Raw genomic sequence first — 27,987 nt, forward strand, 5'->3', positions numbered from 1 at the left:
TTTGATTCACAGGATTTTATTGGAATTATTAACAATATATAAAAGCAATTCATCACAACACAATTCAAAGAACAATTAATTACAAAACAATCATGAAAACTTAATTATAAAACAATCAGTCTCTCTTATGACAGAACACCAGATTCATTTATGAGGTAGAAAATAGTTGAGCAGATCTTTGATGACACTTTAGAGGAGAAAACTGACAGCACTGGATTTCCTGATGGAGTTTCATCATTAATTCAGTTCAATTCATCTTCATTTCTATAGCGCTTTTACAATGTAGATTGTGTCAAAGCAGCTTAACATAGAAGTAAATTAAAACTGTGTCAGTCCAGTTTTCACAGTTGAAGTTCAGTTCAGTTCAGTGTAGTTTAATTGTCACTGCTGAAAGTCCAAACACTGAAGAGCAAATCCATCGATGCGCAGCTCCACAAGTCCCAACCAAGCAAGCCAGCGGCGACAGTGGCGAGGAACAAAACTTCACCATTTGACAAAAGTGAAGGAAAAAAACCTCGAGAGAAACCAGTCTCGGTTGGGCACGACCATTTCTCCTGTGGCCAAAGGTCTTGTGCAGAGCTGCGGTCTAGGAACCATTCATTACCATTATTGTCATTAATTACTCAGCTCATGTCCTTAGTTCATATTCATGTTTAGTTCATATTGAGAACACAAATTAAAACATTTGAGATGAAATCTGAGAGCTCTCTGACCCTCAAACCGCATGTTCAGAAGAGACCAGTGCACTGTATGTGTGTCGCACTGCTGACGTTTAACCCAGAGGCCTGCGCGACTTCCTCTCATTTAAACAAAGCGTGGGCACACATACAGTGCAGGACAGAGCTCTCATCAACACACGTCATGAACTGACACTGAAGAAAAGTAAGGTCTTAGGGGTTTGGAATGACATGAGGGAGTAATTAATAACTTTAATAGTCTTGTGAAATTTCTGGAAATGCTGCTCTCCTCTTTCTCGCTTCTTTAGTGTTTTCTAAAATTAAAAAAAACAATCAGAAACAACACAAAGTTATTTAAGCAGTGATATGAAGGGCTGTCAAATAAGAGTTGTGACTCTAAAAGAGCAAAAGAGAAAACAACAGGAATAGCATGAAGCAAAGAAATAATGAAGATGTACTTTTGTGCTCAGTGTGTTCCTCTACATCCTGGCGTCTAACAGCTCCATAAGATTTGGGGTCGTTAGATTGAACCACTGGTGCTTTTCTAACTGATGTAACTGCAGCCGCTGAAGTGGACATCGGATGAAACACTGGGAAATCAGGTCCTGGCATGCTGAAAAGTGACACAGAGAGTGTGAAATATGTCTGCATACTCAAGATTCATGAACGTGTTTAAATCTTACGACATCAAATTACAAAACATCCACAATGAAATAACTTTAATATCTACAGTAACCATTATATTTAATCCTTTTTTACTTGTGATTGACATATTTTACTCTGTCACTGAGGCTGAGATTGTTCAGAGGTGTCTGCTTACCTGTAGATAACCTGGGGTGTATCTCAGCGGATTCAAACATTACTGAATCTTCGTCACGAAAGGGCAATTCTGCATGCAAGATTTCATACAGCACAATGCCAATTGTCCAGATGTTTACCGGGTCAGCATAGAATGTGGGATCCCTAAAAACCTCAGGTGGCGTGCAGAAAATAACTCCTATAAAAGAGACATTTTTAGAATACAATCATTTCATAAGACAATACTGTGAGCAAAGAAACTAACACAAAATGCCAACTCACCTAGATATTGATCGCTATTGAAAGGCTTGTGGGTAATTGGCTGAGCACAACCAAAGTCGATCAATTTGAGCTCTAATCGGGGTTGAGTCACCAGGATGTTCTCCGTGTGGATATCTCCATGGAAAACTCCACGCTCAGTGCAGAACTTTACAGCTTGGATCAACTGACGCATTAACTGGCGTGCTCGCTTTTCACCAATGTCCAATGTATCTTTGATGTACTGATCCAAGGTCTGGCATGACTCTGCGTACTCCAGACTGAGAATGAAGTTTTTCTCATTCTCAATCCAGTCGTGTAATTCGATGATGTTTGGACATTGCGGAGCATTCATCAACTTAAGCATCATTGCCACTTCCGCAAGCACAGGTGTGGAATGACCATCCTAGAAAAAAAAAAAAAAACAGATTTCAACGATATTACCAAAGCAGAATGGCACAAAGTACAGAAACAAAATCTTCACTAAGTAAATAATCACTGAGCTCCATGTTCTGACACATGTTTGCTTGTATTTGAGAATTTACTCATGCAGTTTAAGCTAAAAGAGGACTCTACATGTGTGTTTTCTTTCCGTCTCTGTGGCTAAGCACATGCACACAACAGCACAAGGTCTCTTCAGCACTATTGAAGACATGAATGAAGTATCTACACTCTAATAAATCAAGCACATCCCATGCTGCAAATGTCACACTACATGATTTCACTGATGTCCACGTGAAACTGAGCTTTGTGTAGAAATGAATGCAGACTGCTTTACAAGGGGCCGGGATATGACACAATGATCATTTTTATCTGCATTAATGTTAAACTAATTTTCATTAACTCCACAGCCCTACATTCATGTGTTCAAAACCTGTCTCTGGGTTTATTTCTTCTGCTGAACACAAAAGAAGATTTTTAATGTTGAAAACCAGTAAGCACTTCATACTTCATAAGTATTTAAATTTTTCTACAATGGAAGTCAGTGGCTCCCTGATTCCAACATATCTGCTTTTGAGTTCAGTTTAAATTGGTCCAGACAAGTACAGGACAAGTGAAGGACGAGTAAATGGTCAGCACATTTTCACTGTTGTTTAAATTATTCAACTTACAATGTCAAGATAACGGTTGTCTTCATTCTTGTTGATAAACTTCAGGGCAACCTGCGGAGAAAAAACAACAAATTAAATAAAAGCCAAGAAATTTAATATATTCAATAATCAGAATGAAAATTTTGACTGAATTTAAAAAATAGTTCTCTACCTTTTCACTTTTACGAAGTTTGTGAGATGCCACAAACACCTGGCCAAAAGCTCCTTCTCCAATCACGGCTCCTACTTCAAAATCAGACAAATCAAATCCTGAAACACAGAAAAAGAGCAGGGAGATTTACTTGGATTGTCTGGTATGAAACGGATCAAATAAATCACTAATAAATTCTTCAAATCTGGATTTAATGCAATGAGCTGAAAGCAGTAACGTCCATCAGAATTGCTGGAGTAAATTGATTACTAATTTATATTAATTATGTGTTACAGAAAATAGAAGGAAGTGATGACTTACCACGAGTGGGTCCAGAAGCCTCTTTAGACTCTTCAGGAACCTGGCCTGGCAGACATACTGCCTCAGGGTACGCTTGCTCCAGCTCTGGCTCAGGCTCTGACTCTGGCTCTGGCTCAGGTTCAGGTTGTGGTGTAAGATGCTGGACTATATCTGTGTCACAGCACAGGAAAGGGCGCATTGCAGCCTTCCATACTCTCTTGAAGAAAGCAGAGACTCTTTTCCCTTTCCTTCCTTTCTTGGGTTTTTCTAAAATGAAGAAAACAAACAGAAACATCTCCATGAACAGAGCTGCAGCTACTAATTAATACGCAACCAACAGTACAACAAATGACACTGTCTGATTTACAAGCTAAAAACAACAAAGCATAAAAATAACAGATGGCAGAAATAAAATGAACCAAATTCAGGACGACTCACCATCAGTCCCATCCATTTTAGAGTTGTGTTGAACAGACGAAGGCGACTCAGGACAGGCCGAATCTGCATCCGTCATGTTCTTAATATTGGTGAGGCCATGGACACTGATTGGCTGAGGATCTTCCCAGATCTGGCCTGGTAGACACTCCAGCTCAGTATCAACATGACCTGTCAGGGCCGTTGGGGACTCAGGACGGGCCAGATCTGCTGTTTGCTTGATGCTGGAGGGGCCCGGAACACTCAACGGCTGAGGTTCTTCACAGATCTGGACTGGGGGACGCATCTGCTCAGGGTCGACATGATCTGCGACGGTCGTTGGCTTGATCCTGGATGTACCTGAAACAGCCAATGACTCCAGACGGTCGCAGACCTGGACTAGCGGACGCATCTGCTCAGGGTCAACATGATCTGTGAGGGCCTTTGAGGACTCTGGATGGGCCGGATCTGCATTCAGCACATCTGCTATTTGCTTGATGCTGAAGGGGCCCGGAACACTCAACGGCTGAAGATCTTCACAGACCTGGCCTGGCAGCCACACCGGCTCAGGGTCCGCATGTGCTGTGACGGTCCTGGAGGGACCTGGAACAGGCAGATGCTCGAAATCATCGATATCCGACTGTGGTTCAAAGGAAACCACTCTGTTCCAGTCACAGCAAAGGAAAGGGCGCTTTACAGCCTTCCATGCTCTCTTAAAGAAAGCAGAGGCATTATTTACTTTCCTCCTTTTCTCTGGATTTCCTAAAATAAAGGAAATGAACAGGGAAATATTAGAAAACTCTTTAACCACAGGTTTAAAATAGACAAACTGCTGTAAATTAGACAAATTAAAGATAATCACACAAAAGAAATAACTATAATAAATGTACAATTATAATAGAAAATGTTTAAAAACTGAAATTAATTTTGTGGAATTGCAAATCATTTCTATGATGTAAAATGACACACACAAGCTGACAAATAGTCGATAAGTCATAAGTCCATATTAGACATCAGGAAAAATCCTATAAGCAACTATTTAATAAAAATAAACATTTTACTCCTGCTCACACAAAATGCAAACTATTATAACTGATTTTGAGTCAATATTCTGAGTTTTACCAGTTGTAGTTTGAGCTATTTAACAATCACCATCACAATGTTTAATCAAATTTATGTAGCCTTTTTTTTGTCAGTGGGTGCTACATCTACATCTACATTCTTCATCAAGCACCACTTCACCACAAAAACTAATGAAACTAAATCAACATTTTTCAGCCTTCCATTAGCAATCGTCAAACTCAAAGTCAACAATTTCTCTCGCTCTGGAGCTTCAGATGAGAAATCTGTGAGTAAATTATAACTTTAAACATTTAACAATCAGTCTTAGAAATACAATTGAAAATAGAAGTCTTACTCCAGAACTTCAGTTACAGAAACAGAGCTCTAGACCTTTATTAATATGGAGGTGAAGTTGGTTTTATAATTGCACATTTGTTCTTTTAACAGTCTCTATATTGTTTACCATGCTAATTTTAATAGTGGGTCTGAAATCGCATGTAAGAATGACTTCAAATCAACATTAGCACTATTTAGTTGACTGTAAACACTGTTATATGATAATAGTCATTAGCTGTTAATATGATTTCCCCATTTAGAATTTGAAACAATATTTTTCTGTTATTATATTATTAAGGAGAAAGTCAGAATGTGTGAATATAAAACCAAATTTACCTCAATTGTATTAATTTATCCCTGCTTGAACAAATAAAGACTTAAATATAATATTCTCACTCAGTTTGCTAAAATATAACAAATATTCCTCCACACCATCAAAAACTAAGAATATTACTGTGCAGGTCTACACATAGGATTTAAATTACAGTAATATTAAAATGTTTTTATCAGTAAAGTTAACAAGCCACAATTTCTGTTGAGTGGAAATGAGAAACTTAAATATTATTATTATATATTGTTATTATATTATTAATATGATACTTTTTATTAAATAATGCGTGGGAATACACCCTTTTTGTAAACTCTCATCTCACCTGTTGGGCTTCTCATCATGGTTGGAGGTGTAGGAGAAGCCATTGTGTCACTTTGATGATTATCGTTGACAAATACAGGCTTAATCAAATTAACTCGAGTAAAAAACACAGCTGACATGTTATTTGCCATGTGAGATGCAAAACAAGTCGCTAAAGTCGTTAAATCACTGTTCACTGTAGTTGTTCGTTTGTCACTCTGAGGAAATTCTGAACTTGTTCTGTCCTATGACGTAATGGCATTCTATTTATGTCATCATCGGTGACGTGAGCTGGGCGGGGTCATCCAAGATGGCGCTCTGCTCGGTTAAGTTTTATTGAGCTCCACAACTCAGTTGCTGTTTTTGCCAGAGAATAAATTTATAACAGATAAAATGTGACATATACCGCCATGAAAGCTTCAGTAATTATTATCAAATTCTATCAGAAATATCAGTATCAACTGCAGCTGTACGAGCAGCAAAGTTTTAAAGTATTAAAGTTTTATATCACAGTCAATAATAAGTGGACCTTTTTGCTTCACGTGTAAAAGGTTGAATAATAAATATGAAGGGTTGGGCTAAAATAGTCTATAAATTATTTGTCCACAAGAGAAAGAAAAAATGTTTTATGATTTATTAGGCAAATAACAAACTGGATCGCACAAATAACCTCACTTTAAATTGTCCATCTGAATAATAAAACAAAATAAAACAATAATAATTATAATAATGTCCTGCCCTTTTTATGCCTCTCTTGTAAATAAGTAAAATTCACTAATGACAATCATTATATTATCGCTAAAATATTATCATTATCAGTGGATTTGACTCATTATATAAAACTCTATTTAAAACGTGTTGATTTATGGACTGCTTTTGGTGGTGGACTCTTTATTCATTGTTTTGTGTTAAACAACAGCTGTCATTTAATAATAATTGAACATTCTAATTTGATCATTTCTGTGTAATAAAAATAAAACAAATTAAGTGAAATAAAATGATAATAAAATGAAAATTAAACACTTAAAGAAATAAAAGTAAAAATGATGAATGAAGAGAAAATGCCTCACATTAGCCTAAAGATCGTGTAGTTGAACATGACTAGTTGGCTTTTTTGGCAGATGAAGGAAAGTCAGAACACATGTTTTATGCTAATAGTAAATGTGTCTTGATTTATTTGGCACTTTACGTGTTTTGGCTGTAAAAGCGCACCTACAATTGTTTCTCTAAACAGGCGCAGGCCAGATTTTCTCCAGATCATCATTTATTTCATTTAAACTGATTTTGTGTAAAAGAATACATTAATTAGACCTGCCCAGTGTCGTCTGGAGTGTGTCCCAAACCGCAATCTGAAGTGGTTTGAGCGATTGGATTAATATCAGATCATAATGAAGTGAGCAGGTGTAAACAGCCTCAGCCTCACAACACGGACGTTTTCCAAAATTGTAATGTCAAATAAAGTTACCGCTCAGTTATGTCACGTGACTTACGTCACCTTATGTGGCTTTGAGGCTCCAACCTGCAATAAAACAATAAAATAAAGAAAATGAAAAATTTTAAAACAAAGTAAATTAAAGAAAAAATAAGAACAAAACGAAGTGAAAATCAAAAAAGTACAACAAAACAAATGTTTAAAGAAACAATCAGAAAAGAACTGAAATAAAAACTGATTCAAGAAGTTGTGCTCTTTATACTTAGTTTTCTCTCAGAAATCCTCGAACAGCTTCAGAAATCTCAGGATCCGCACAGAAATGCTCGGCAAACTCGCCTCGTCTCTTGGTGTTTATATGCAGACAGAATTTATATCAACACGCGTTGCTATATCAATTAAAAAAAGCGCATCAAAAAAAATTGTAATGAAATTAGAAAGAAATGTAATGTAATGAAATATAAAATTCCGGAATAATTTTAAGATTTATTTTAATAAATAAATAATTTTACGCGAGAAGTGACGTCAAAGAAGTTAGTAACATGACCTTTCATAATGCCATGCTTTAGCCTGAATCGTCAATAATCTCATATTTAGCGTAAATATGTTCCTCACAAAATAATCCAATAATTATTTTGAAAGCAGTTAATGATGCCTGTAGATTTCACGAATGGAAAATATCATCATCGCCCACGTCTTAGATGAGCTCGTTTGTTTGGTGCTGTTTTAAAAACTTTATTCACTTGAATTTCCGCGAAACTTTAGAGAAATGTAAAGATTTCTCTCCTACTAATAAAGGTGATGACGCAAGGAAGTTTTACTGAAAGCTGATTGGCCTCTTGAAAATAATTGGTTATACTGTATATAGTTAATTACATTTTTTTTAAGTTTTTTAATTAGAACAAGTTTATTTTATCCCCTTTTGTCATTCGATGCATTTTAAACAGAAAATAATTATAGGTGCCCTCCATGTAGAGCGTTCAAACGACGATCAAAAGGTCCAGAATTTGTCTAATTATTTTGAGTATTTTTTATTATTGTTTTGTAATAAATGTATTTTAAATAATTAGGGCCAGTAATTTGAATCCTGTGAAGCATCAAAGCCACATTAATGCGACGCGAGTCACGTGACATAACCGAGCGGTAACTAACTGACATTTGAATCTATGATGCGACATCCATAGTGAATAACTTGGGTCGAAAAGAGCAAGACAGACGAAGAGAAAGCAGGCAGCAGCGTCATTGGCCCAATATATTGAACATATGTTCAAAATGACTGGCAAACAGGGTAAGGCTGACGTTACTACCTAACAGATGAGAATCGGTCCCGTTCAGGTTCTAGGCTGACCGCATTAGCCGGGGCGTCCTGTAAATTTGCCGTTATTGATTTGTCTCGTACAAGACCTCCCTTGCCCTATTTATTTTTTGACTGCTGTTCCATTACAATTTTGGAAAATAACTGTCCGATAAAGGCTTTACCAAAAGGCGCTGATCCCGTCACGTCCGTGTTATGAGGCTGTTTACACCTGCTCACTTCATTCGATTTTTTCTGATCTGATATTAATCCAATCGCTCAAACCACTTCATATTGCGATCTGGGACACACTCCAGACGACATAGGTCTAAATAATGCATTATTTTACAAAAAAAAATGAATTTAAATGAAATAAATGATGATCTGGAGAAAATCTGACAAGCGCCTGTTTAGAGAAACACTTGTAGGTGCGCTTTTACAGCCAAACACACGTAGTGCCAAATAAATCAAGACACATTTACTATTAGCATAAAACATGTGTTCTGACTTACCTTAATCTCCCAAAAAAGCCAACTAGTCATGTTCAACTACACGATCTTTAGGCTAATGTGAAGCATTTTCTCTTCATCAATTTTACTTTTACTTCTTTAAGTATTTATTTCATTTAATTGTTTTTTTCATTTAATTCGTTTTTATTTTTTATTACACTGAAATTATCAAATTATAATGTTAAATTAATATCAAATGACAGCATTACATTACAGAGATGCAGCATGCTCCTGTAGTTCTGTGAGAAGAGATGGAAAATAATAGAAAATAGAGCATTTCTTTTGATTTAAAAGGCAAATGGTTTTGTTTTGGGGGGAGTGTGTTATTAAAAAAATCACCGTAATGTCAGTTATCGCAAAGCTTGCCTTGTTCTGAGTGAAGCACGCCTACTGTAGCCTGCATTTGTTTTACTTGTTTAACACAAAACGATGAATAAAATGTGTCCAGCACCAAAAGCAGTCCATAAATCAACACGTTTTAAATAGTTTTGTAATAAGTCAAATCCACTGATAATGATAATATTTTAGCGATAATATAATGATTGTCATTATCAGTGAATTTTACTTATTTACAAGAGAGGCATAAAAAGGGCAGGACATTATTATAATTATTTCTGTTGTTATTGTTTTATTATTCAGATGGACAATTTAAAGTGAGGTTATTTGTGCGGTCCAGTTTGTTATTTGCCTAATAAATCATAAAACATTTTCTTTCTCTTGTGGACAAATAATTCATAGACTATTTTAGCCCAACCCCTAATATTTCTTATTCAACCTTTTACACGTAAAGCAAAAATGTCCACTTATTATTGACTGTGATATAAAACTTTAATACTTGTTTGTAAAATTATTGATAAATACATTTCATTCATGTTTTTATACTTTATTGGTAAAAGATAATGAATGTATTTTCGCTGGTGCTGCTCGTACAGCTGCAGTTTATACTGATGTTTCTCATATAATTTAATAATAATTGCTAAAGCTTTTTTTGCGGTATAAGTCACATTTTATCTGTTATAAATTTATTATCTGACCAAAACAGCAACTGAGTTGTGGAGCTCAACAAAACTTGACCGAACAGAGCGCCATCTCGGATGACCTCGCACAGCTTACCTCACCGATTTTCTTTTTTCTCTTCTTCATTGATTTGATTTGATTTATTTTTGTTTATTGACTTCAATAACAAACATACAAAATCAAATTTTACACAAAAAAACATAATGATAATAACAGATCAGGATAAATAATATTAACAAATAAAAAATTAATTTAAAAGAAAAATAAAAGAGAGCAATTTTTTAAAAATTAAACAGAGATACATACATGACACAAATACAGCGAGAGGAAACAAGGACTTATGTATCCGTGATATTTCCAAAAAATTTATCAGAATAGTCCAAGAATTTATCAATTTTCATGTTATTAACTAGTCTAAGAGATTCAATCAAAACATCAATTTCAATTAAAAAATGTGAAAAAGAAGGCTGCGAATTGGAGAATTTTTTTTTGTGAATAAAATATTTTCCATACAAAAGAAAAAAAAAAGTTAATAATGTAGTTCTCTGATATATCAGTTTTACCGTCATAGTAACAAAAAATATCTTGAAGTTGTAAGGGTCTGGAAGAAGCAATGTAGCTCACTTCACCTATGATGACATAAATAGAACGCCGTTACGTCATAGGACAGAACACAGTTCAGAATTTCCTCAGAGTGACAAACGAACGAGTACAGTGAACAGTGATTTAACGACTTTAGCGACTTGTTTTGCATCTCAAATGGCAAATAACATGTCAGCCGTGTTTTTTACTCGACTTAATTTGATTAAGCCTGTATTTGTCAACGATAATCATCAAAGTGACACGATGGCTTCTCCTACACCTCCAACCATGATGAGAAGCCCAACAGGTAAGATGAGAGTTTACAAAAACGGTATATTCATCTCCCACATATTATTTAATAAAGTATAATAATAATAATAATAATAATAATAATAATAATAATAATAATATAATTACTTCTGAGGATGTATTGACATTCTGGCTTTTAAGTTTCTCACTTGCACTCAACAGAGATTGTGCCTTGTTAACTTTACTGATAAAAAATAAAACATTTTAATATTACTGTAATTTAAATCCTATGTGTAGACCTGCACAGTAATATTCTTAGTTTTTGATGGTGTGGAGGAATATTTGTTATATTTTAGCAAACTGAGTGAGAATATTATATTTAAGTCTTTATTTGTTCAAGCAGGGATAAATTAATACAATTGAGGTAAATTTGGTTTTATATTCACACATTCTGACTTTCTCCTTAATAATATAATAACAGAAAAATATTGTTTCAAATTCTAAATGGGGAAATCATATTAACAGCTAATGACTATTATCATATAACAGTGTTTACAGTCAACTAAATAGTGCTAATGTTGATTTGAAGTCATTCTTACATGCGATTTCAGACCCACTATTAAAATTAGCATGGTAAACAATATAGAGACTGTTAAAAGAACAAATGTGCAATTATAAAACCAACTTCACCTCCATATTAATAAAGGTCTAGAGCTCTGTTTCTGTAACTGAAGTTCTGGAGTAAGACTTCTATTTTCAATTGTATTTCTAAGACTGATTGTTAAATGTTTAAAGTTATAATTTACTCACAGATTTCTCATCTGAAGCTCCAGAGCGAGAGAAATTGTTGACTTTGAGTTTGACGATTGCTAATGGAAGGCTGAAAAATGTTGATTTAGTTTCATTAGTTTTTGTGGTGAAGTGGTGCTTGATGAAGAATGTAGATGTAGATGTAGCACCCACTGACAAAAAAAAGGCTACATAAATTTGATTAAACTTTGTGATGGTGATTGTTAAATAGCTCAAACTATAACTGGTAAAACTCAGAATATTGACTCAAAATCAGTTATAATAGTTTGCATTTTGTGTGAGCAGGAGTAAAATGTTTATTTTTATTAAATAGTTGCTTATAGGATTTTTCCTGATGTCTAATATGGACTTATGACTTATCGACTATTTGTCAGCTTGTGTGTGTCATTTTACATCATAGAAATGATTTGCAATTCCACAAAATTAATTTCAGTTTTTAAACATTTTCTGTTATAATTGTACATTTATTATTGTTGTTTCTTTTGTGTGATTATCTTTAATTTGTCTAATTTACAGCAGTTTGTCTATTTTAAACCTGTGGTTAAAGAGTTTTCTAATATTTCCCTGTTCATTTCCTTTATTTTAGGAAATCCAGAGAAAAGGAGGAAAGGGAATAAAGCCTCTGCTTTCTTCAAGAGAGCATGGAAGGCTGTAAAGCGCCCTTTCCTTTGCTGTGACTGGAACAGAGTGGTCCCCTTTGAACCACAGTCGGATATCGATGATTTCGAGCATCTGCCTGTTCCAGGTTCCTCCAGGACCGTCGCAGCACATGCAGACCTTGAGCCGGTGTGGCAGCCAGGCCAGGTCTGTGAAGATCTTCAGCCGTTGAGTGTTGCAGGCCCCTCCAGGATCAAGCAAACAGCAGATCCGGCCCGTGCTGAGTCCTCAACGGCCCTCATAGATCATGTTGACCCTGAGCAGATGCGTCTGCCAGTCGAGGTCTGCGACCGTCTGGAGTCGTTGACTGTTCCAGGACCATCCAGGATCAAGCCAACGACCAACGCAGATCATGTCGACCCTGAGCAGATGCGTCCGCCAGTCCAGATCTGTGAAGATTGTCAACCGTTGAGTGTTCCGGGCCCCTTCAGGATCAAGCAAACAGCAGATCTGGCCCGTTCTGAGTCCCCAACGGCCCTGACAGGTCATGTTGATACTGAGCTGGTGTGTCTACCAGGCCAGGTCTGGGAAGATCCTCAGCCAATCAGTGTCCATGGCCTCACCAATATTAAGAACATGACGGATGCAGATTCGGCCTGTCCTGAGTCGCCTTCGTCTGTTCAACACACCTCTAAAATGGATGGGACTGATGGTGAGTCGTCGTGAATTTGGTTCATTTTATTTCTGCCATCTGTTATTTTTATGCTTTGTTGTTTTTAGCTTGTAAATCAGACAGTGTCATTTGTTGTACTGTTGGTTGCGTATTAATTAGTAGCTGCAGCTCTGTTCATGGAGATGTTTCTGTTTGTTTTCTTCATTTTAGAAAAACCCAAGAAAGGAAGGAAAGGGAAAAGAGTCTCTGCTTTCTTCAAGAGAGTATGGAAGGCTGCAACGCGCCCTTTCCTGTGCTGTGACACAGATATAGTCCAGCAATTTACACCACGACCTGAGCCAGAGCCGGAGTCCGAGCCAGAGTCCGATTTTGAGTCCGAGTCCGAGCCCAAGTCCGAGCCTAAGTCAGCGCCAGAGTCCGAGCCCGAGCTCCGGCCAGAGTCTGAGCCAGGGCTGGAGGATGAAGCTGACCTTGAGGCAGTGCCTGTTGAAATTATGCCTGAAATCGCAGAATCCGCTGACCCTGAGTCAGTATGTCTGCCAGGCCCGGCTCCTAAAGAGCCTAAAGAGGCTTCTGGACCCACTCGTAGTAAGTCATCATTTCCTTCTGTTTTCTGTAACTCATAATTAATATAAATTAGTAATCAATTTACTCCTGCAATTCTGATAGAAGTTACTGCTTTCAGCTCATTGCATTAAATCTAGATTTGAAGAATTTATTAGTGATTTATTTGATCCGTTTCATACCAGACAATCCAAGTAAATCTCCCTGCTCTTTTTCTGTGTTTCAGGATTTGATCTGTCTGATTTTGAAGTAGACAACATGATTGGAGAAGGAGCTTTTGGCAAGGTGTTTGTGGCATCTCACAAACTTCGTAAAAGTGAAAAGGTAAAGAACTATTTTTTAAATTCAGTCAACATTTTCCTCCTGATTATTTAATATTAATAGTTTGCTGGCTTTAATTTGCCACTTATTTTGAAAAATTTACTGTTTTTTTCCGCAGGTTGCCCTGAAGTTTATGAACAAGCTTAAACAGGACCAATATCTCAACATTGTAAGTTGAATAATTCACACAACAGTGAAAATGATCCGACCATTTACTCATCCTTCACATGTCCCACACCTGTCTGGACTGCCTTACTGGTTTTCAACATACTTTAAAAAATCTTCTTTTGCGTTCAGCAGAAGAAATAAACCCAGAGACAAGTTTTGAACACATGAATGTAGGGCTGTGGAGTTAATGAAAATTAGTTTAACATCAATGCAGATAAAAATGATCATTGTGTCATATCCCGGCCCCTTGTAAAGCAATCTGCATTCATTTCTACACAAAGCTCAGTTTCACGTGGACATCAGTGGAATCATGTTGCGTAACTTTTCATTCAACTTTTCATTCTACTGTGGTGACCCCTGATATATAAGGGACTAAGCTGAAGGAAATGAATGAATGAATGAATTTTTTTATTCTTTTCCAGTTTTTGTTTCTGTACTTTGTGCCATTCAGCTTTGGTAATATCGTTGAAATCTGTTTTTTTTTCTAGGATGGTCATTCCACACCTGTGCTTGCGGAAGTGGCAATGATGCTTAGGTTGATGAATGCTCCGCAATGTCCAAACATCATCGGATTACACGACTGGATTGAGAATGAGAGCAGCTTCCTTCTCATCTTGGAGTACCCAGAGCAAAGCCGGACTTTGGCTGATTACATCACATTGACATTGCGAATTAGTGAAAAGCGAGCACGCCGGTTAATTCGTCAGTTGATCCAAGCTGTAAAGTTCTGCACTGAGCGTGGAGTTTTCCATGGTGATATACACACAGAGAACATCCTGGTGACGAAACCCCGATTACAGCTCAAATTGATCGACTTTGGTTGTGCTCAGCCAATTACCAGCGAGCCTTTCAGCAGCGATAATTATCGAGGTGAGTTGGCATTTTGTGTTAGATTCTTTGCTCACAGTATTGTCTAATGAAATGACTGAATTATGAAAATGTCTCTCTTATAGGAGCCAGTGGTATCACGCCACCTGAGGTTTTCAGTGATCCCACATTCTATGCTGACCCGGCAAACATTTGGGAAATAGGCAACGTGCTGTATGAAATATTGCATGCAGAATTGCCCTTTTCTGACAAAGATTCAATAATGTTTGCATCCCTTGAGACACACCCCAGGTTATCTACAGGTAAGCAGACACCTCTGATAAATCTCAGCCTCAGTGACAGAATAAAATATTTCAGTCACGAGTAAAAAAGGATTAAATATAATGGTTACTGTAATTAATAAAGTTCATGAATCTTGAGTATGCAGACATATTTCACACTCTCTGTGTCACTTTTCAGCATGCCAGAACCTGCTTTCCCAGTGTTTGGCCCGATGTCCACATCAGCGCCTGCAGTTACATCAGTTAGAAAAGCACCGGTGGTTCAATCCAAAGGCCCCAAATCCTGTGCAGCAGTTAGCCAAAAGGAGGTAGAGGAACACACCGAGCACAAAAGTACATCTTCATTCTTTCTTTGCTTCATGCTATTCCTGTTGTTTTTTCTTCTGCTCTTTTAGAGTCACAACTCTTATTTGACAGCCCTTCATATCACTGCTTAAATAACTTTGTGTTGTTTCTGATTGTTTTTCTTCATTTTAGAAAACACTAAAGAAGCGAGAAAGAGGAGAGCAGCATTTCCAGAAATTTCACAAGACTATTAAAGTTATTAATTACTCCCTCATGTCATTCCAAACCCCTAAGACCTTACTTTTCTTCAGTGTCAGTTCATGACGTGTGTTGATGAGAGCTCTGTCCTGCACTGTATGTGTGTCTCACTGCTGATGTTTACCTCAGATGTGCCCACGCTTTGTTTAAATGAGAGGAAGTCGCGCAGGCCTCTGGGTTAAACGTCAGCAGTGCGACACACATACAGTGCACTGGTCTCTTCTGAACATGCGGTTTGAGGGTCAGAGAGCTCTCAGATTTCATCTCAAATGTTTTAATTTGTGTTCTCAATATGAACTAAACATGAATATGAACTAAGGACATGAGCTGAGTAATTAATGACAATAATGGTAATGAATGGTTCCTAGACCGCAGCTCTGCACAAGACCTTTGGCCACAGGAGAAATGGTCGTGCCCAACCGAGACTGGTTTCTCTCGAGGTTTTTTTCCTTCACTTTTGTCAAATGGTGAAGTTTTGTTCCTCGCCACTGTCGCCGCTGGCTTGCTTGGTTGGGACTTGTGGAGCTGCGCATCGATGGATTTGCTCTTGAGTGTTTGGACTTTCAGCAGTGACAATTAAACTACACTGAACTGAACTGAACTTCAACTGTGAAAACTGGACTGACACAGTTTTAATTTACTTCTATGTTAAGCTGCTTTGACACAATCTACATTGTAAAAGCGCTATAGAAATGAAGATGAATTGAACTGAATTAATGATGAAACTCCATCAGGAAATCCAGTGCTGTCAGTTTTCTCCTCTAAAGTGTCATCAAAGATCTGCTCAACTATTTTCTACCTCATAAATGAATCTGGTGTTCTGTCATAAGAGAGACTGATTGTTTTATAATTAAGTGTTCATGATTGTTTTGTAATGAATTGTTCTTTGAATTGTTTTGTGATGAATTGCTTTTATATATTGTTAATAATTCCAATAAAATCCTGTGAATCAAACTGAAGCTCAATATCATATACTAATACAACAAATATTTCCCCCCTGGTCAAGATTGCAGACCACCCTTTGAGACTGTTCAAACTTTGACAATCTCAGTTTAAAGCAACAGTTTAGACTTGAGTAACTGGACTGTGTTTGACAGCTTTCATGAATACGACTCCAAGAGAAGTTCCTAAATACCTGAAGAACAGTCTCATGATGATCTTGGTAAGATTTGGGCTGTCGCTTGTAGAAGCAGCTGTTCTGCTCAGTTACTGCCATCACGAGTTGTCCAGTTCCTGTCTGTTCTTCATTGTCCAGCAACATCAAGACAAAATCTACAAAAATAATAGATAAAAGAGAAACATGTTCAATCATTATTGAAAGAAACACAAGACACCAGTCAATTACATTACAGCAACTTTTAGAAGTAACAACAATACTTTTAAATACATTTCTGTCCTCAATTTAAATGTAAAGGAATAAGGAGAGCAATAGTGCTCAAAATAAATGAAGAGATTTATACGTCCTTCTTGTTTATTTGTGTATTACTACTGACAGATATCTAGTCAAATGTTACTTGCAGTTCTTCAGTCTTGCAGTAGCCAAAATGTCAAAATGAGTGATTTTACTTTTATGCTGAAAATCATTAGAAGATCATATTCCATTAAGTTTGACTTTACTTTTGTCAATTGCTAAAGTTTCGCTTCCACTTGCATATCTGACTATCTTGGTTGGGGTTGCTGGAGCACTAAAAAAGTGCTACAGAAATAGAGAGGAGCTGAAATTAAACTCATTAAATTCATTATTTCAATCATTTTCTTTTCGGCTTAATCCCTTTGATAATCTGGGATAGCCACAGCAGAATGAACCACCAACTTATCCAGCACATGCTTTATGCAGCGGATGCCCTTCCAGCAATGAGTTCCATACACACTCATACACTAAAGACAATTTATCTTGGCTCTTCACCTATAGCGCATGTCTTTGGACTTGTGGGGGAAACTGGAGCACCCGGAGAAAACCCACGCGAACAATGGGGAGAACATGCAAACTCCACACACAAACGCCAACTGACCCAGCCGAGACTTGAACCAGCAACCTTCTTGCAGTGAGGTGACTGCACTACCTACTGCGCTACCATGCTGCCTTTATTAAATTAGTGCTATTAAAATTGTGATTATATATTGGAAAAAAAGCAGAAATTAAGCTACAAGAGGACGGAGTCAGATGAAGATGTTGGTTTACACAGTATGCAGATATTAGTGGCATTATTGAAGTAAACACCGCAATCAAACTATTACCGTCATGTAGGACTTTTCGCCATATTCTTCAACAAGATCCACACACACGGCTGTCAGTAAAGGACCGCACACACACAAACACACACACACACACAAAACTCCAGAGTATGGAGTAGAGTACACTGATAACAATTTTCTGCTTCATTTACTTAAAAAAAGTAATGATTTTTTTGCATAGCTTTAATATGTAGATGAAACAATACTAGGCCTTGAAGAACCTACTTAATTTTTATATTTGTCGAAATAACATTTTCACATAAACTTTACTTAATTTTTCTATTTCTCTAACCATTATTTTGTGTCTGGGATCTACATATAAACTAATGAGTTATAAACTTGCATTTTGTATTGAAACCAACATCTTTTTTTTTTAATTGTCTATATTACAAATTTTAAGTAGGTGTAAACTACTCATACAAAATATTACATAAAGCTGGCAAATTTTGTAAAGAAATTACAAGATATGTGAAAAATGACAGGTTTTATTTTTTTTCTTCAATATACATTTCAACATACCATTTTTTTACTCCATCAAAACATATAAAATGATAGAATACAAAGGACTTAATATGGATGGTTCAGACTTTTCTACACAATAGTACTTGTGTTTATTAATCCTTAACTGCAACCAAAACAGTAACATACGCATTGTAAACATATATTTGTATTTATATATATATATATATATATATATATATATATATATATATATATATATATATATATATATATATATATATATATATATATATATATATATATATATATATACACACACACACATACACACACAGTTGTAGTCAGAATTATTAGCCACCCTGAATTTTTAGCGCCCCTGTTTATTTTTTCCCCTAATTTCTGTTCTGTTCTGGGAAGATTGTTTCAGCACATTTCTAAGCATAATAGTTTTAAAAACCTATTTCTAATAACTGATATACTTTATCTTTTCCATGATGACAGTAAATAATATTTTACTAGATATTTTTCAAGACACTTCTATACAGCTTAAAGTGACATAAAACTAAACATTTAAATTAAACATTAAACAGTTTACTCACCCTTGGCTTTTCTACTTTATAGTTATGGTTCATGAGTCTTTTTTTGTTCTGAGCAGTTAAACTGATTGCTGTTCTTTAGAAAAATCCTTCATATCCTGCAGATTCTTCAGTTTTTCATCATTTTCAGCAGATTTAAACCCTTTCCAGCAGTGACTTTATGATAGTGAGATTCATCTTTACACTAGGATGGTACACAAGGATATTCATTTAGGATGGTTGAGGGACATAAATACAACTGTTAAAAAAGATTCAAATGCTCTCTGATGCTTCAGAAGGAATCACGGGGCATTGAGAGCCAGGGATGAAACTTTTAAACAGGATGACGATGTCATTTTTTTTTCTTATTTTGTTGAAATATAATTTTAAAATATCATATTTTACTTTAAAAAAATGAAAACACTTGTATATTTCCCAAAAAGCAAATTGCAATTTACCTTAATATTTAGATTATAAAAGTTTTTTTAGGCTCTTACTGCCTTGCATTTACTTCTGGAGCATCAATGACTGTTTAACCTTTTTAATAGCTTTGTTTGAGTCCCTCAATCATCCCCAGAGTGAAAACACTGAAAGACAATTCCCACAATCATACGATCACTGCTGGAAAGGGTTCAAATCTGCAGAAGACGCTGAAAAACTGAAGAATCTGCAGGACATGGAGGATTTAACTTTTAAGAGGAGTTAAACTTTTCAGTACAAACATAACGTTTGTATGCATGTACACTCGTAGATCATCAGAAAACCACAAACCATATAAAAATCCCAATGTATGTAAACTTTTGCAGAGTGCTAATTTAATATTTTGAGCTAGGTTTTTGTATTTTAAACTACATGTAAACATCTTGTATATAAAATGTTACTCAAAACAGTACTAAATAAAAAATAACATGCATTTTGTACAATCTCACTTATTTTGTTAAAAGTTTTCACATAAAAAAAAAAAAAAAAAAAATATATATATATATATATATATATATATATATATATATATATATATATATATTACCTGGTAGTCCTCGATAAACTCTGTCTTTTTACCAAGGAAGATTATTAAGCCTCTGATAACAGTTTGTCTTCTGGAGTCAATGCTGTTGTCCTACAAATATATAACATGACATATTAAAATTTTCACCATTAACTTATCTTCCACCTGTCCAAATCTGAATTTAATGCACAGCAATCAGCTTGTAAACAGTTACCACAATAAACCAATTTCTTGAACATTACATACCGTTATCCAGTGCACTTGTCAAGTGAATCACCTGTTGGGGAGAGTGTGTAATGATTATTAACTGACCAATGCAATAATCCAAATCCATAGCAAATAGTTTAACTAGGTAAAATTTCATTGAAATCGTTATCTAAAAATGTTGTGAAATAAAAATAAACATTTTTTCAGCATTTTCAATGGAGAGAACAAAGATGTTGAAACTAGCACTGGGTATCTGAGGCACTTTTATTATTCTACTTTAATTTGCTAGCCTGGCTTGCATAATAATTAACATAATTTTTAGCATTATCTTGACTTTAAACAATGTTTGAAAAGAGGGCTTAAGACCAAGGAGAGCTTCTCTGAAAGGCTCTTTACATGTAATTTAAGTTAAAGAACATAAAACCGTCATCTTGATAGAATATTTTATAAACGTGAGAATGAATCAGTGTTTCTCCAAACATCTACATTTTGTTTTAACAGATGCCATCAGTGCAGCTACGTGAGCAGAAATAAATCAAAGCATAGTTGCATTCAAATATTATGCAGGCCTACCCGTTTTTATTCCATTGAAGATAAAATAATTATTAAGTATTTTGGATTCCTGACATGAATTAAGAAGTTAATGTCACTACAACATTTAAACAGTTAAACTGAAAGAATCTAACTACTAATCCTGCTCTAAAAATACAATCTAACATTATTTTTCACTACATGCATTATTTTATAGTCAGATTTGCAAATGTTAGTGTCAACTTGGAGTAAAAACAAATCCGCCATTAGCATTAGCACATGCAGCAACTAACTGCCACATACCAGCTTACCTTTTATGTTAGTAAATCCATATAAAGCACATTTCTTTTACAGTTTACAGCTGTCTTTGTTTCTGTACAATGTCAAAACTGTTGTAAAACAAATGTTAATGAACCTATAACTAACTTTAATAACTTGATTCTTACCTTATTTCATCCGCATGTTCTTCTTTCAATTGGGGTTTCCCAGTCAAAGACAAAGGGGAATAGTTACTTAGTAAATTTAACAAGGTTATGTTATGTTGTCTACGAGTACAAAAAATGATCTCAGAAAAACTGAGTAAATAAAAAAATGCCCAATGTTTTGTGTTTTGAACAAACCCTGATGAATTCTAAACTACATTTGTTCATGTAAAGCTACAAACTTAAATTTTTTTGTTGATTTCACTAATTAAACCTCATAATATTTACAAACGCTCAGAATCATTTTTATCAGTGTATTACGCTGTTAAAAGCTGTTGCGTTTACATGTAATTTGGGCATGTGTGTAAACGTAACATTCTGTAGTGCATCAAGTTATTGCCCAGCAGGCACACGATGTCATAAGATGTTAATATTACATTAGATTTAGGTTGTGATGTCAGGTGACCAAATTTTTTTGTCTATCCAGCGTCTAAGGACAACGTTATTTTGACGTCCAATAATGACATCAAATGACGTCTGTACTTGGTTGATTTTAGGTTGTGTTAGAAACTGACCAAATCCAACGTCGAGCCAACATCTTTAACGGCATATTGATGTCAAATACTGACATTTATTCATCAGGTATGGCAACCAAAATCCAACGTCTGATAGACGTCATAGTGGTAACATCCACACAACGTCAAGCTGTAACATCATCAGATGTTGATATTTGGTTGATTTTAGGTTATGTGTTTGACACTGACATTGGCCTGATGTTGAGTTCTGACGTCAACCCGATTTTCATTTCCAAACAAAATGCCACGTTCCCATGATGTTGAGGTACAATGTCAATTTGGTGTCATGTTGATGTCTTGTGCCTGCTGGGTGTTCAAGGCCCTTTCGGTCATCATACAGTAAACATTCATCATCTTCTCATCAGTGACATGCATTGACCCAGAAACTGTTCAAATACATGTAAAGATTTTGGACATCTACTTGGACAATTTTAATGCTTCCAAACAGTTTCCTGCAATTATAAATCACCCATGTCTTGAGGTAGTTAATTATGATGTGATTTGCTTTCTATTTGTGATTTGATTGGACAGCAATCACAGGTCTGATTTTAGACAATAAATAATAAAGTAGTGACTGCAGGTTGAAGGAAAGTAGTAAAAGTAAAAGTATTAATATAGCACTAAAAATGTACTCAAGAGAAAGTAAAAGTACACATTTTGAAACTACTTAGTAACTTATAATTTCTGAGAAAAGCTACTCAATTACAATCATTTGAATATTTGTAATTTATTACTTTACACAACTTCTCATGTATCATTACCTGGACACAAAACATAACTTTACAACTGTTACAAGCAATAGCTGCCATCCTACATATACAGTAGCCTAAAAAAACCTGATGTAGAACTAAAGTGGCTTTCCCTGTACATTCTCCAGAACAATATAGACTTTATTTACATCTCTTATGTTGTTACTGTTTAAATCAAAGATTTAAACGCATTACTATTGAAAAAGCACTTAACAAATGAGGTTAACAGGAAATATTTGAATGAACGAACGAGTCAATTAATTTATAAATGAGCCGTTTTAAATCAATCTGAATAAACAATTCAGTGACAAAGATAAAGATTTGGCGCCACCCATTGGACATTTTTGTTTCAATTTAATGTAGACTAAAAAAATAATAATGTTATACTTTAATTTTCAGCATATGGAAAAATCTGATTATTAAAATAAATATACATTTAATAAATTTAAAATATAATAATTTTATGACATCTAAGATGTAAATAGATGACATGTAAGAGAGAATTCATATCAATGTTAATAATGGGATTTGGGCAAACATACTATAAAAATATTTTGTGCGTCTCGTTTACCTGTGATCCGCTCGACCAAAATGCATCATATTACCTGGTATAAACAAAACATCAGTCATGTTTACATCACAGATTCCCTTTCTCTCATCAAAGTTAGCAATTCTTGCCGTCCCCATAGTAAGCTTAATAAACAAGCCCACTTACGGCGTGTGATGAGAGGTTAAAAAGGCACGCACTGCAGCACGCAGGTGCACAATGACAAAAAAACGATTGACTTGAAAAGCCATTAAAATTGCTCAATGACAATAAATATTACAGATTGCACCACAAAAAACACTAAAACGAAACTATGAAGCCTGATTTAAAAATGTAAGGAGTAGAAAGTACAGATATTTGTGTAAAAATGTATAAAGTAGAAGTAAAAAGTTGTCAGAAAAATAAGCAGTGGAGTAAAGTACTGATACCAGAAAAATCTACTTAAGTACAGTAAAGAAGTATTTGTACTTCATCACTTCCCCTCTCTGTAAATGAAATATTTATACAACAGTTCTGTCTGGTTCTTGAATCGGATTGGTTGATTCGTCGTGTGATATTCTGCCAGTAACAGCACTCGTACAGCTTCTTCGTAGTTTGACAATTATTGCAGCTGTTGGACAACATAATGTACTTTTGAGGCTTTTTATTCGAGAATGTGGTTGTTTAGATTACAACTATGCAATTTATTTATAAGGATTGTGCCTATTTTAAAATATTTATAATTTCTGAGACAGCGCATTGGCGGCCATTAGACCAAAGACAATGAGTAGGGTGAAGCAACATTTTAAGGCTGCAGGCCCGGAGACCCATCAGCACGTTGAGACCTATTGTTTTCTCAGACAGTGCCACCTGCTTACACTATATTTCCTGCCTGATCTCACAAGAAAGCGTAAGTATTTTATGTTTGGTCAGTTAACTGGCTTACTCAGTCAGAGTCAGAGTTCAGTCGTCGAAATCGTACGATTTTGAAAAGGAGGCGTGGCAGCCAATCCCACCCCTAAACCCAACCGTCATTGGGGGACAACCAAATCATACTACATTGTGCGAATTGGATTGTACAAATTCATATGAATTAGCCACTAAATTAAAAAGTTACGAATTGCTGTGGGATTGTTTTGTTTTTTTTTTTACTGTAAAATATTACGCTATGATTGAATACATTATTATATAACATATTAAACATACTAGATTATGATCTAATGTATTAATTCTGTTGTATTTTTAATAACTGTATTTGTGAATAATAGATATTGTTCAGTTACTTAAATATTTTCAGTCATTTACTGTTAATTATCATTAAGGATTTATCGCACAGTTTAAGGGAATAAATATTATCTATTTTTTCACATATAATAAAGTATAGTACTCTGATTTATTTTCTTACAACCAACAATATTTTTGTGTATTTTTTCATGAGGTCCTACAAGTCATTGAGCTGTAAGCAATGCATAGAAAAATAGTGAAAAATCATTATTGCATTAATAATTATTACGTAAAAAATAACATCAAATAAAAAAAAAACGCTTTACAATCTTGTTAAGGAGTTTTTTTTCTAATTTCTAGAGCAAAAAAACAGTGGAAATATCCGCAGCATTTGGTGCACTGTATTAGTGCTGGCAGAGACCACCCTTTTTGAATTGCGATGTCCATCGGGGTAAAAAATACACAAGTCACAAGCAAATAAATTTTGCTTTAACCTGAGAACTCATATTGTAAAAGCGTGCAGGTCTGAGCGTGCAGTTGGGTCTCAGAGCCTGCAGCTTCATAATGTTTGGGAAACGGTTGAAGATGTCCATCCACAAGATGGCGACAGAGACAACATAATAAGCCCTTTGAGTAGGAAAAACCCCATGTCATTTTAAACTACAGCTGATCAAATCATTTTAAACTGATATGTGCCTTTCTAAGTCGATCTCTCTCTTTAGCAGTGTTGGATAAGCTATTTGAATGTAGTGAGCTAAGCTATTAGCTACTCTGCTTAAAATGTTGCTTAACTACACTAAAAGCTACCCTCTGGGAAACGTAGCCAGCTAAGCTAAAGGTATCTTGGCAAAAGTAGCCTATAGCTACATCTAAGCTATTTTAGCAATTTTCATTTTTAAATCAAAGCAACATAAAGAAAAGTCAAGCAAATCTTAGTTATCAATAAAACTGTCAATGAAACATATGAGGCATAACTGTTCAGTTCAATTATTTACTGCAAAAAATTTGCTGTTCTGGGCGTCACGGTGGCACAGTGGGTAGATCGACAGTCTAAAACAATAAAACTGCAACAAAACTTAATCAAAATAAAAAAGGGCTTATTTAGAGATCAGGTGGTGAACCTGCAAGCACTGCCCATGGAGGAGGCAGACCCAGCCCTTTTTACTGCTTAGTCCCTTTTGCGCTCAGGGCCTTTACATGGAATGTATGCAGAATGTAAGATCTTCTGAGCAGCTCTTTATTTGTATGGTGGTCGGCAGAAGGTAATTGCCTCATCAAAACACTGTATAGTATCTGCCAGCGCCCTCGCCTATCAATGCCAGTGCGAGCTGTGTCCCCCGAGGAGGAGAGCACACTTAACAAGAAGTGTCGGTTCCTCTTGGGTGTTAGCACACAGTGCCTTTCTCATAGATATCTGTAGGGCTGCGGGCTGAGCGACACCTAATACATTTGTAAGATTTTATAATCTTAGAGTGGAGCTGGTTGTCTCTCGATTACTGGGTAACTCTGGTCAGTTAGAAGGAAACTAATCTCTGTGTCACAGGGTTCTTACACCTTTTCCCACTTCAAATTCCAGCACTTTTCCAGCACTTTCAAGATGCATTTTTTTTTTGCTTTTCCAGCACCTAACAGCCACAGTTAATTACGTTTATATATGTTGTATGTACTCACATTTAAATCCACTGTGCTATTTTAGAAAAACACAATATGGCATTTCAACTTAAATTGTTGGAAACTTTAGAGCATAGATTTATTGGGATAGTTTACCCAAAAAGGATAAACTTTGATGACTGCGTAAAAACTAGCTGGATAAGTTGGCGGTTCATTCCACTGTGGCGACCCCGGATTAAAAAAGGGACTAAGCCGACAAGAAAATGAATGAATGAATGAATTGTGTTCATTTGAATTATTAATTGTAAGTTAATAAAACTGATTATTATATGCTATTAGAATGTTTTGGATTAGAATTTCTTGACCTAAAGTATCCCTCAAAACACCGAAAGCTTGTTTCCGAAAGTTTGATTAACCAATGAGATGTAATTGGATTAAATATATGAATTTGGTTCACTGTAGCATGTATGTTTATTACACAAACTACTGAAAATAGTGGACCCCTGACAGTCTATTTGCTACAAATGGTCTCCTCCAGAGCCAAACAAATGCCAGCAAACTCGTGCAGCTCTGTGATTGGTCAAAATACTTGATTTGACTATTCAGTGATCCTCTACTCTTTCCTGTTGATGACCCCTGACCCCTAAATTTCTTCATCTTGAAAACTAAAAACTGTATTTTTACATACCCAATATCTGCAGTCTGATAATGCAGAACCAAAAAAAAGTTTTAAAAATATGTCTATAAAAATCTAACTTGAAATAATTCAGTTGTCTAAAATTTAGATGTTCAATAATCAGGTTAAGAAATTCAAATTCAAAAAATTTTAATTGCATATAATAATAATTTATATTAACTTATAATTAATAATTCAAATGAACAATCCAAATTCAGATTGTTTTGGCATATTATTAGCTCCATAAATACGCATATGCGGTGAACATTTTGCAATGAAAACTGGTCGCACGGCAACAATTTATGCACTCGCACACATGCTCCCAAGTATATTTTGAGGTCACATAAATAAAATTGTGCGCATACTGTATGCAACCAAAACGATCACAATTTCGAGCCCTGCACTTTATGCTCCCTAAACTGCTAGTAATCAAGATGTTTTGAACACTGGCTGGTTATGAACTTGCTCAAAAACTAATTTTGGCTCATTTTAAAGCTATTAACCTAATACTGCTGCCAACAAACACATCATTCACTGCAGTTCTACAATGAATGATTGTTTTCTAAAATAATAAAATATAAAAACCACTACACAAATTAGAACCAGCATATTTAACCATAGACAGTCTAAACAGTAAAACTGCATCAAAACTTGGTCAAATTACCAAAATATTCTCATCTGCAGTATAAATATACTCTGTAGCTGCATTTCAGGGCTGGGCAGTATGACAAAACTTTATTAGAAAGTTTAATTCACGGTGAAGGTATTATTCATGATATAGTTTTATTTAGGTTATTACTCTAGAAAATGTACAAAAGGGTTTTATATTAAAAACAAATAAGCTTGAATATTTAGGAAAATAAAAGTATCTGATCTTATTTAATTATTTATTTTAATTTATAACCTTACAGTAAACAAAATATGACTTTAGATGAACAACAAATTACACTGTATGTCACATTTCACAGTTTTATATGGAAATTATCATAAACATTTCTCAAGTATCTTTTCACAGATATAAAATGGATCCCAAGTAACTGATTGAAAATGAAAATATGAATATGTAAACAATTTAAGCAAATATCAAACAGTTTTTTCCTTTAAAAATACAAATGATTACCATTTCGTGCATTAATAATCCATGCATAAATAATAAAACTTTAAAGTAAGAAAATGTAAAGCAATGGGCTACACTGCCAGAGCATCTTTCTCAGCCTCATGCATGCTGGTCATGAGCTGGCCACACCTCCGAATTTACATTTTGCGGTATAAAGAGAACAGAAAATTATTTTACGGTACACATTTCATTCCACTGTAAGAACTTGGGCTGCTCGATTTTGGAAAAAATCATAATCACAATTATTTGGTCATAATTGTAATCACGATTATTCCACACGATTATTAGTTGAAGTCAAAATTATTAGCACTTCTGAGAATTTTTTTAAATAAATATTTCCCAAATTATGTTTAACAGAGCAAGGAATTTTAACAGTATTTCCTCTAATATTTTTTCCTCTGGAGAAAGGCTTATTTGTTTTGTTTTGGCTAGAATAAATTTATTTAAAGATTTAAATATTTTGAAACCTCTTTTAATGTCAATATTAT

The 27,987-nt window shown here is 35.2% G+C and overlaps 3 protein-coding genes across 9 annotated transcripts in view; 1 reads left to right on the forward strand and 2 right to left on the reverse strand.

The window, feature by feature from the left end:
* Positions 1–10,620, reverse strand: LOC141385699 (uncharacterized). 2 transcript variants are annotated; one of them, XM_087237229.1, is made up of 10 exons: positions 10,531–10,620; positions 5,741–6,075; positions 3,714–4,451; positions 3,297–3,542; positions 2,997–3,094; positions 2,846–2,896; positions 1,758–2,139; positions 1,498–1,674; positions 1,136–1,290; positions 1–991 (listed from the first exon to the last, which is right to left on the reverse strand). In XM_087237229.1, exons 2-9 carry the CDS (start codon positions 5,868–5,870, stop codon positions 1,157–1,159), a joined length of 1,956 nt encoding a protein of 651 aa, XP_087093355.1. In that variant the 5' UTR covers positions 5,871–6,075; positions 10,531–10,620; the 3' UTR covers positions 1–991; positions 1,136–1,156. The 2 variants fall into 2 exon arrangements, with proteins under 2 accessions (XP_087093355.1, XP_087093356.1); XM_087237230.1 differs by lacking the exon at positions 10,531–10,620 and having other exon boundaries at positions 5,741–7,214.
* LOC137494805 (uncharacterized) lies at positions 10,586–16,537 on the forward strand. Of its 2 annotated transcripts, none has more exons than XM_087237228.1 (9): positions 10,586–10,856; positions 12,195–12,917; positions 13,089–13,466; positions 13,669–13,766; positions 13,882–13,932; positions 14,420–14,801; positions 14,885–15,061; positions 15,219–15,373; positions 15,518–16,537. In XM_087237228.1, exons 1-8 carry the CDS (start codon positions 10,727–10,729, stop codon positions 15,350–15,352), a joined length of 2,073 nt encoding a protein of 690 aa, XP_087093354.1. In that variant the 5' UTR covers positions 10,586–10,726; the 3' UTR covers positions 15,353–15,373; positions 15,518–16,537. The 2 variants fall into 2 exon arrangements, with proteins under 2 accessions (XP_087093354.1, XP_087093353.1); XM_087237227.1 differs by having other exon boundaries at positions 10,596–10,856; positions 15,219–15,348.
* LOC147846849 (uncharacterized) overlaps positions 14,363–27,987 on the reverse strand; it is a 23,077-nt gene continuing 9,452 nt past the window's right edge. For 2 of the 5 annotated variants that reach the window (XR_015476596.1, XM_087237253.1), the window contains exon 7: positions 16,482–16,855. The gene's annotated coding sequence lies outside the window, so the exon portion shown is untranslated. Of the gene's footprint in view, positions 16,856–19,882; positions 19,973–20,107; positions 20,139–27,987 lie in introns of all 5 variants that reach the window. The other 3 variants (XR_015476595.1, XM_087237252.1, XR_015476594.1) reach the window with 3 other exon arrangements.

The sequence above is a fragment of the Danio rerio genome, chromosome 1 (assembly GCF_052040795.2).
Source record: "Danio rerio strain M-AB ecotype USA chromosome 1, GRCz13ab, whole genome shotgun sequence".
Taxonomy (NCBI): Eukaryota; Metazoa; Chordata; class Actinopteri; order Cypriniformes; family Danionidae; genus Danio; species Danio rerio.

Excerpts from the sequence above, each read along its gene's own strand:
- LOC137494805 (XM_087237227.1), top strand. The coding sequence starts at position 10,727 with ATGGCAAATAACATGTCAGCCGTGTTTTTTACTCGACTTAATTTGATT. Across the intron at positions 10,857-12,194 it reads CATGATGAGAAGCCCAACAG|GAAATCCAGAGAAAAGGAGG; the intron begins GTAAGATGAGAG and ends CCTTTATTTTAG. Across the intron at positions 12,918-13,088 it reads TAAAATGGATGGGACTGATG|AAAAACCCAAGAAAGGAAGG; the intron begins GTGAGTCGTCGT and ends TCTTCATTTTAG.
- LOC141385699 (XM_087237229.1), bottom strand. The coding sequence starts at position 5,870 with ATGGCAAATAACATGTCAGCTGTGTTTTTTACTCGAGTTAATTTGATT. Across the intron at positions 4,452-5,740 it reads CATGATGAGAAGCCCAACAG|GAAATCCAGAGAAAAGGAGG; the intron begins GTGAGATGAGAG and ends CCTTTATTTTAG. Across the intron at positions 2,897-2,996 it reads AACTTCGTAAAAGTGAAAAG|GTTGCCCTGAAGTTTATCAA; the intron begins GTAGAGAACTAT and ends TTTTCTCCGCAG.